A 9,645-nucleotide genomic window follows, 5' to 3' on the forward strand; every position below is an offset into this window, starting at 1 on the left:
TATTAAGTAATAGATTCCTTTTGATCCCATTCACTCTGTTAAAAATGGAGCTAGTAGATACTCCCTCTATTGGAACCGGAGACAAACAAACGTATATTTTCGAATTTGGAAACTTTAACTGTGTAATTGTTAATTGCAGCATTCCCCTGAATTATACTGCATGGCAAATTGTAGTGAAACCGAGGGTAACAACAAATACTATAATAAGCTTTTATGTATTGTGATGCACCGCGTCGAGTTTGCCAGCATTCCACTGCCATATTTTGCGCAATTAAGAAACTAGTCTTAATATTTGGCAGTCATGTTCTGTAGAGATGACCACACGTAACTCAGTAAACACTAAAATGTATCATAGAGAATTATTCGGGTGTGCTTCACTTTCTTAAATAAAAACTCAAAATCTTTACTTTGAAATTTTACTAAGTTTAGTAAGTAGTGTTATAATTAGTACATAACTTGTAAAGAGAAAATTGAAAGAAAAATATTATTAACGTAAAGTATTTATAGAAAATATAATTTGATAAAGTTATTCACTTTAAATTTAATTTAAATAACATTTAAATTAAATTTAACATTTAAATAAAATGTTAAATGGTGTTCATAAACCATGCAATAGTCGAGACCTGAATACCAAATATCTAATAACAAATATTAAATATGGATAAACTATTAGATAACTTGTTCGCAAATAAAACGACGAAGATAACTACAGTAGCTGTCGTCCAAGGTACCATCCATGTATATTGCTCCACAATCTCCGCTTCCATTTGGCTCTCCAGGGTAGAATGTTGTGTATCCCGTATTTTCTAATGGATGAGCTGTTATATGAAATAAAGAAACGAAACTAGAAAAGTGAACAAAACTGAACCTTGCTTAAAGTTTCTTCCTAACATTCGTCACACTAGTAATTCAAGAGAACTGAACAGGTGCATTATAATATTATTATTATAACATTTGATAGTTATTTACAAATCGATTGTAAGATTTATCAAGAATGTACAATGTATACTCACTCCAAAACGTGACAATGAATCCATGTTTCCGTCTGAATGAAACAAATTCAACAGAAAGAACGGATTGCAAACATCAGGTAATATGCAGCAAACACCAACATATGATCAGTTGTGAGAAATTCACTTCGAAATGGCGGAAACATGGTTGAATTTTGAAGATCGTAAGAATATTTAAATTTGGAATTAAATTTTCACAATATGGTTGAAGTTTAAAGGCAACGGGGAAATGCCAATTGAAATAATATTACTCTACAACTTGCAATTGATTCTATGTGCAAACACTGCGAACATACGTGGAATAGACATATATGCGTAGTGTGGATTCATGCAGGATCAAGTGAGGCAAGTACCCCGCACTCATGTTTGGCCAAGCGCCTAAAAGGGTGATGTGTATATATTGAGGGATGAACATATTTCGTGATTGGGCCGGCTGACACAAACCCTAGTTGCAGGCCTGTGTGAATTGAGCAAAACTTTCTTTACCATTTACCGTAAGGAAGGAGAAAGTTGCGTCTATTGAAATCTTCCAATTCAGCTGTAACCTTAAATTCATGTGTTTAACATCGTTTTAGAACGTTTAAAATTTTCTTTTTGTACAGTGTACTATATTTATAGCATGGTTCATATATTTTCGAACAACAAGCAGAAAGAGAAAAATATATTCTGTCTTAGGAATGATTTTGTGTGTGTCTAGAAAATGGTACTGTGATCGGTTAGGTGTTATACATATATACATTCAAAAGTAAGTAAATAATTTGCACTTGAAGTTCTTCAAACGAATCATTTTGTAAAAATTGTTGTGCTTGGAGTTGAACCAAGCTTTTAAAAATTCCAAGTCTAATAAGGAAAAGTAAATTATTAAATACTATTGAATACAATAATTTATTAAACCCATTCACGAGTATCATAGCACAATTTTCTTGATACTAAAATCAGACACAATTGAATATTTTTTAATATAGAAAATAAAAAATATTGTACTTACCAAATATGGTCAAAAATTCACCATTTGCATTTTTCCTGAAACCACCATGCATATAATTAACGCCGTTATCATCTGGGTTATCGTCTACATATGGTAGATATAAATCTGCTAATAAGTTTGCTTCTACTTGTGAATTAAGTATTATCAAGTGTCCTTGTTCTTGTTCACAGATAGCAACAGCATCTTCCCAGCTCATCATCTCTTCATGGAATTTATAATAGCCAATATTTGGATAATACACGTAGTCATTTGCTCTTGAAGCTGTTGAAACATTAAATAAATAAATAAATAAATAAATACATAAACCTTTAACGAAAGTAGTATCTAAATAGAATAGAGGGTGAGCAAATATCTCGATATCATAGACATTACAAAGTAATTTTATATTTAAGGACTACAGAAAAATATATAAAATTTTCTTAATAGGAAGTCATTGCTATACCATTATATATAACACCAACATGTGAAGTATTATTCACTTTGAAATTATGTCAATATGTTATTATATTTTGTGAAGGATCGTTAGGATCATGCAGTTAATACGTTACAAATTGTGTTGTTACTGCGTTCGACTGTCCGTTACTTCTCATGATAACTCCTTAACAGAATCTAATTTTGAGATATTTTATTTTTATTTTTATTTTTTTCTTTTGCTATAGTTAGTATCTCGGCTGACTTCATTAAAGGAATCCATTGCTAGTATCATAACCGGTAACAGTGATTTTGACGGTGATTATCTATATCCCATATTGTAAATAAATTTTTGTATTTTTATTTTTAAAATATATAGCTAAAGACGTTACTTCACTCGAGTCTGTTAACGGAGTCACTCCGTTAACACCTTAAGGAATAACTTCGACTTTAACGGTATTATTATTCCTACATATGGTATGATTGGTTACCTAGAACTGGGTCGTTAATGAAGTCGAATTGTTAGCATCTTAACAGATAAAGACGGCTTTAACAATCGATTTTTTTTATCACGGATTTCATGCACTAGCGATTTTTTTCAATAGATAGCTCTAGCGATTACCTTGGCCGGATTAATTATTGTAATCAATCTCTTAACACCTTCATAGATAATACGTAATAGTGATGTTAACGATGGTTTTCTTGTTATCCTCCCGTGATTTCTTTGCTGTCTTTAAAATGCATATACTGAGAATGGACATTGCTATACATATTATAGATATTATTTGAATAGCAATAATAGATAGTATTATTAATCAAAAAAGCTAAAATCAATAAATTAGGTTTACAACATAAGATCCAATTGTAATATTCTGTAACCTAGAAGAAATACCTTATTAGGGAAAGCTAATGATAACGACATGTAAATCCTGGAAATTCTACTTGAAAATTCTTTCTTTGAACTAAGGCCTATCAGTTATATTTTCTGATGATAGTATTCTACGATAAATTTAGTGTGTATAAAGAAACGAAAGAAATTAATGTTTCAGTAAACATTGTGTAATGTATCATACAACATAATTGGGTAGACTGTTTGGAGGTCTATTAAGAAAGAATCAATCAAGAAAATTGCTAATATTTCGTTGTTTGTGAATTATTGAAATTTACGTGTGGTCATCGCGGAAACTTTACAGCATTCTTATTCAACCAAGCACACGAAAAAGCATATTTTCAGGTTTATGAGTTTTCTCACCGAACTTCCTCGTGCCTATATGAAGCTCATATGGTTCGGCTTGTATGATAAACTATAGTGCTACGTTAAGAGCCAGATGCTGAACTCGAGATAAACCAACTGACTAGCTCCACCGTTACCTTAATAAATTATATATATACAGGGTGTCTCAAAAGTCCGCTGAGATATTGTAACTGTTATTATCAAAGTTACAACAAAAACGTAAAGGTGAAAGACCATCTCCGAATATGATGTTTCCAATCTAAAGTGAAGGATTTTTTTTTTAAATCGGACGATCCGTTTGGGCTGTCACTCTTATGCGCCCAATGTTAAATGAAAATACAACGCCGTTTGCCTGGGCTCACAACATAAGTGAATGAAGTTACTGTTTGAACTGGGGGTCTGCCGTCGTCATGTTAGCGTAAAAGACATCATATTTGGAGAAGAGTTTTCCTCTTACATTTTGCTGTAAAAGTTCATATGGACCTGTGGAGAAAAGTGCAAAATTTCAGTGCTAGGGCTGACCAAAATAATGAAAAAGCCAAATTTCAACAGGCACGATTTCGAATTTGAGAAACTATGGATGGTGGTCCTTATCAGCTTAAAGTAAGTTATGCATTCGCATTCCAAAACTGCACATTTCATTAATGTTCAATGGGTTTACAGAGTATCTCCTGCAGGGACATGCTATCAACTGAATTTTGAGATATCCTCTGACTTTATGATTGGTCCGAAGTAGGCAAACCATAAGCCTTGATAGCAGTGAACCCGTAATTCTTTGGCACGAGCAGCACGGTCTCTAGTACTTGGGAAAACGCATTTTGCGATGTCTTCTTTCAAGCTTATAAGTGAAGAAAACGTGAAATATACCGTTTAGAAATACATCATATCACACGTTATTCTGTACATAAAAAAATGGAGGTGCCGATTCCTAAGACTTCTGACTTCCCTCCGTAACATTGGATGCCCATTGTTGTCAAGGATTGTGTCTTGCCTACTTTGGGCCCTCCTAGAATTCAAGGTATATCTGCAAACTCTATTGAGAGCAATCTGAGAATTACACCCTGTAAGAAATACCCTATCCACCTACTGAAAGTTAATGTAATATGAATTTTTGATTGTGTATGCGTAACTTCCTTTACGCTGATAAGAGCCACCATTAAGAGTTTTTGGAATTCAAAATAAGGCCTGTTGAAAATTAGCTTTTACGCGATTTTGGACAGCCGTAGCTGTGAAACATTGCACTTTTCGCCATAGGTCCGTATGATTTTTTTCTCTTATTTTGAAGTGAGGCATCACCATTTACAGTTTGTCTTTATAGTTCATTAACACCTGTATATATAAATATATATATATATATATATATATATATATATATATTGCACTTACACCTATATTGCACCGTACTGTATAGGTGTATTGCACTTATACCCCCCCCATATATATATATATATATATATATATATATATATATATATATATATATATATACTGTATGTATGTATGAATGCAATACATCCAATCTCCATTCAACTTCAACATATATCTATTAATATCTCCTCAATTGTCCTTGAGTAGTTTTAATATTCCATACACTCTTTATAAGATTAGCATTTTCACACGCATTTTAGCATCTTAAGATTAGTAATGTTTAGTTATTACTTGGTTTTTCAACACTCAGAATTGTATGAGAACGGAATATTTCTGGCTTAAAATCATAGATTTTCATTGCAATTTAACATCCAATTTCTTCTTAATCAAGATTGAACGTACAGTTAAGTAGGTAATTAATGCTGTAATGATCATTTTATGAAATCGTAGATGTCCGTATGGATAATTTCACATAAATTTGTTGGGTCACGTCTAATTTACCCTCTGTGAGCGAAACGCATATCTCAAAATAATAAAAAGAATAACCTCAGTTTTTACAATTACAATATTTCATTAATATTGAACAAGGTACTGGAGATACTACCTCCATGATGTATCAACAGCATTTTCTGTATCCACTAAAGTGATTCCATTCCATCCTTAATCTGAGCTAATATCATTTTCAGAGTCCGTTCATTCCGTTTTCAATCATTCGCTAAAGAAATCGTAATGCTTTATATACGCATATATTACATACGACACATGGCATTCAATGTTTATCATAGTTGTAGATAATTTGCTACCATTGTTTTGACATTTTCTTATGCATAAGCAAATCATTTTTCATGTTCTTCATGTTCCTTCTATTAGAAGTTCAAACACGTTTAACGAGTCTATGAAGTAATATACTATCTCAAAAAAAAAAAAAAAAAAAAAAAAAAAAGGAAAATAAAATCCGAGATATTCACAAAGCATGTTTCGGGCACGTAGTTTATTAGAAAATTAAAATCATTACTTTGATTACCTTTAAAGCCATGGTTTACATTAAAAGACATAAACCTGAACTCTATTTACTTTTTTATATTAACACGACGGTAAAAATTCATATACTCACCTTCTTCTTCTAACACATGTCCAGCAAGTGAATTTGATAGAAGCACACTGAGAACTACTAGAATGAACTTCATAGTCATAATGTTCGTCAAAATAGTGATGTGAACTGCAATATAACGGGATAAATTATTTGGAGTGTTTTGTTATCCTAATGGTTTCTTATACACATGAATTATAAATATTGAGTGTGGCTCTGAAATCTATATTTTATGCAGAGTAGATCATTTGTCTTCATACTCTTGTAACTTTTAAGCTAATAGACAAAAAATATGAAATTTTGTACAGCATAAATGGCATTGTGACAGGCAGGGTGACATCGTTTGTCATACTTAATTATACTACTTGGGTAAGAGTGTTTCCAACCCAGCAGACTTCAGATTGTTAGATATTTCAAATTTACATATAAATAAATACTTGCAATATCATATTTGATGTTCATTGTTGAAAATTAAGGTTAGTCCACTATCACAAATACTCAACTTTTGGTGGTCTCTATAGCAGCAAGTGAGAAGGACGTGGCAACACACATACAAAATAACTTAAAGTCTAATGTTATGATCGTGTTACAATGTATTCCGAATGGATAGGAACAAAGATAGAAGCGATTGAGAATTTTACTTCCTCCAAACCTATTTATTTCGAGAACTTACTTTGAAAAGAACCTTACGTAATTGCACAGATGACTTTCACTAGGTGTGATTATCGTAATATCATTTACATCGACTTAATATCAGAAACAATTATACTGGTAATATTGGTAAAGTTTGCAACATTTCTTAAAATTTTGTAATTCAGAGAACTTTTTGTAATTACACTTAACAAAAATACTCTTGCGATGTTATAGAAGCAAATAAACGATTTTAAAAAATACTACAAACGCATAGTTTTAAGCAATGTAATAAATGTAATGACCTTTTCATATATATGAAATGGTTAGATATACTGAACTACTTTAAGAAGCAGTATTATGTCTATGCCAATTGAATATATCTTCGTGTCCATTTTTCAATTCCTTGTAATATTGTTTCTACTTTCTCAAAGTATGATAAATGTATTCAGCATTAACGTACTTCTCCGTCTGTGTCTCTTGCGTTATTACTTTGTTATAACTCTCCCAATTTGGTTGTGTTTGATGTATTTGATACTATAGGGTCCTTTCTGTGCTACACTACATAATAAATGTGAAATTGTACTTATTCGGTTTACATGTAGATTTAAAATATGTAATACCCAGACGAAGTGACATTTGAAAGTAGTATAACTTTATGTTGCATTTTCAAAACTGCTGATCTGGTGATAATCCAGAGTATATCAAACAATATCACTGTGTTGATGTTTGCACAGTACAACATTTCAGAGTTTTGTATCTATTAGTTTAAAAGTTACAGGAGCGTATAAATATAGTATGTGGTGCATCCTGTATATTTTCATGCAAGTTTTGACCTCAAACGTTAAGCAAATGTCCTGGTAACAACTATTTAATAAAAGAAAATCTGTGTTAGCACTAGATTCTAACATTATTCAAACAAATCTAGTAAAAGAACCAGCAGACTTCAGACTAAGAAATGCGGAGGAAACGGTGATGGGTATTGCAATGTTATGATTTCACATCACACTATCGTGCCAATGAATCATGTATTTTAGGCGAGCTTGCCTTCATGGTGAAAGCAAGCAATATCATTTTTTAAAGAAAAACAGGGCATATCTAATTTACATCTAGGCAAATATAGAACTAATATCCAACTTTCGTTGGATTCGAAATTAGTTTTATTTAAATCAATATAATAATGCAAGAAACCTCAAGAGTAGTTCTAAATTATTGCTTTCTCTAAATTCTAAAGGCATTGAAAATAACTGCTTTTTGTAAATTCGAAAGACATTGTGTTTATTTACAAGTTAAGTATTAATAATTTAAGTGTTAATAATTTGCGAAATAAACTGGTTCTTCCTTTTGAAAACCAAACAAAAATGCGCGATCAATGCGGTGTGCAAGTACTCATAAGTATATAGCATGAGAAATACTACATCTTTAATCTCAATACCAGAGTATAAAGAAAAGCCAATTGTGTTACCGTTACTTGAATTTCTTTTAAATAAAATGTTCAGCACTACTACTCCTGAAATAATATGTTCGTTTAACTTTGGTCAAGAAACTAGTAGATATATGATTTACTATTAAGAAAAGTGTCACTCCGAATTATTTAGTTCGTATAGTGTTTGGAGTATATGTGATTTAAATTAAGATTATTTGGATTTGTAATTTCCCTAAAACGAACTACACTGTAAATTACCACTCACGAAGCTAACTGAAAAGACTTGTGAATAAAAATGTATGTGTGAAAATATGAATAGATACCTAAGTGTTGCTTGAAATGTTGCATACATACATGTGTAAGTTGTATCTGCAATTCCAACTTTCTTCCTGATTTTATACTAATTTTCAATATGGATATCCCTTTATATATACAATCGTAGAAAGTATTAAGGTTCAAAGAATTTATATTACGTCAATAGAATCTACATTACTCTTCAGATTATGAGTACGTGCAATTGATATGCGTATTTTTATTAAACTTTGATATGAACATTTTCCTTAGAATATTAATGAGGTTAAGTGTGTTTGTGATTCAAAAATATAAGAAAACTAAACACTTGTTTTAGGAAGTATTTTCATATTAATATCTGGAATTATCTTATCTTAAAAAGTGTATTTTCTTGTGATGGTGCGAACAAAATGTCCGTATGATGTGTGGAACTTTCGTGTTTTAAGAACATGAAGACCACAATTCTGCGTTAGTCCAAGTAATCTCCAGCTAAAAACACACACACTTTTATAATCTTTCAGCTAATGACTAGTCTGTTTGATTAAAGAAGTCTGGGGTCTGGAATATGAAGAAACAATTCGGCCATCGCAAAGTTATTTTCTGTCACGAATCAAAATGCCCAAATAGGTTATATCCGGTAGGAGATTCGTCAAGGGAATATAGTGTTGAACTTTGCTTGGTACTCGCTAAAATTTATTCGGTATGTTTCTTACTTTTAAGCACTGCAAAAATTTATAATACTGTTGCCTCAACAGAGAAAGACACGATGCATCACTGTAATCTTAATCCACCATATCAGCTTAAGCAAATGGACCTTGTCAGAATTGGTTTCGGAAACATGCTTGCGTATGAAGTGTTGACCACGATACGAGAGAAAATAATTTTAGTGACAAAGTTTGAAACCACGCAGAGGTCTTTCACTATAAACAAATATACTTTTCGAGACGAGAAAGCACTTTCACTACTCCTTTCCAAAACGTGACACCGACAAATCTTCTCTAATAGGTAACGCTGAGAAATGAAGAGAGTACTTATTATCGATTCCTCTGCACAATTGTAAACCGATATATATTCTGATGCTTGTTAACCGTTGGCAACTCACAGGGCACCTATGAATAGTATTTGTTCAGGTTAACGGTAGTGTTGTAAATAATAAAAAAAAAACATTCGTATTTCTTTTCAGAAATGTACGTTTCC

At 31.8% G+C, this 9,645-nt stretch overlaps 1 protein-coding gene across 2 annotated transcripts; it reads right to left on the minus strand.

Annotated features, from left to right (window-relative positions):
• Nucleotides 1-457: 457 nt before the first annotated feature.
• Nucleotides 458-8,576, minus strand: LOC145681532 (hemolymph lipopolysaccharide-binding protein-like). Of its 2 annotated transcripts, none has more exons than XM_081753177.1 (4): nt 8,481-8,533; nt 6,126-6,230; nt 1,999-2,259; nt 458-818 (listed from the first exon to the last, which is right to left on the minus strand). In XM_081753177.1, exons 1-4 carry the CDS (start codon nt 8,503-8,505, stop codon nt 670-672), a joined length of 540 nt encoding a protein of 179 aa, XP_081609303.1. In that variant the 5' UTR covers nt 8,506-8,533; the 3' UTR covers nt 458-669. The 2 variants fall into 2 exon arrangements, with proteins under 2 accessions (XP_081609303.1, XP_081609304.1); XM_081753178.1 differs by having other exon boundaries at nt 465-818; nt 8,512-8,576.
• Nucleotides 8,577-9,645: the final 1,069 nt, after the last annotated feature.

Source organism: Thermobia domestica, chromosome 3 (genome assembly GCF_964235325.1).
Source record: "Thermobia domestica chromosome 3, izTheDome1.hap1.1, whole genome shotgun sequence".
Taxonomy (NCBI): Eukaryota; Metazoa; Arthropoda; class Insecta; order Zygentoma; family Lepismatidae; genus Thermobia; species Thermobia domestica.

Bases quoted from the DNA above. Each gene is read 5' to 3' on its own strand.
- LOC145681532 (XM_081753177.1), bottom strand. From the start codon at position 8,505: ATGCAACATTTCAAGCAACACTTAG. The intron at 2,260-6,125 runs GTGAGTATATGA...ATGTTTCAACAG, and splicing joins ACATGTGTTAGAAGAAGAAG to CTTCAAGAGCAAATGACTAC. The intron at 819-1,998 runs GTAAGTACAATA...TTCATATAACAG, and splicing joins TGAATTTTTGACCATATTTG to CTCATCCATTAGAAAATACG.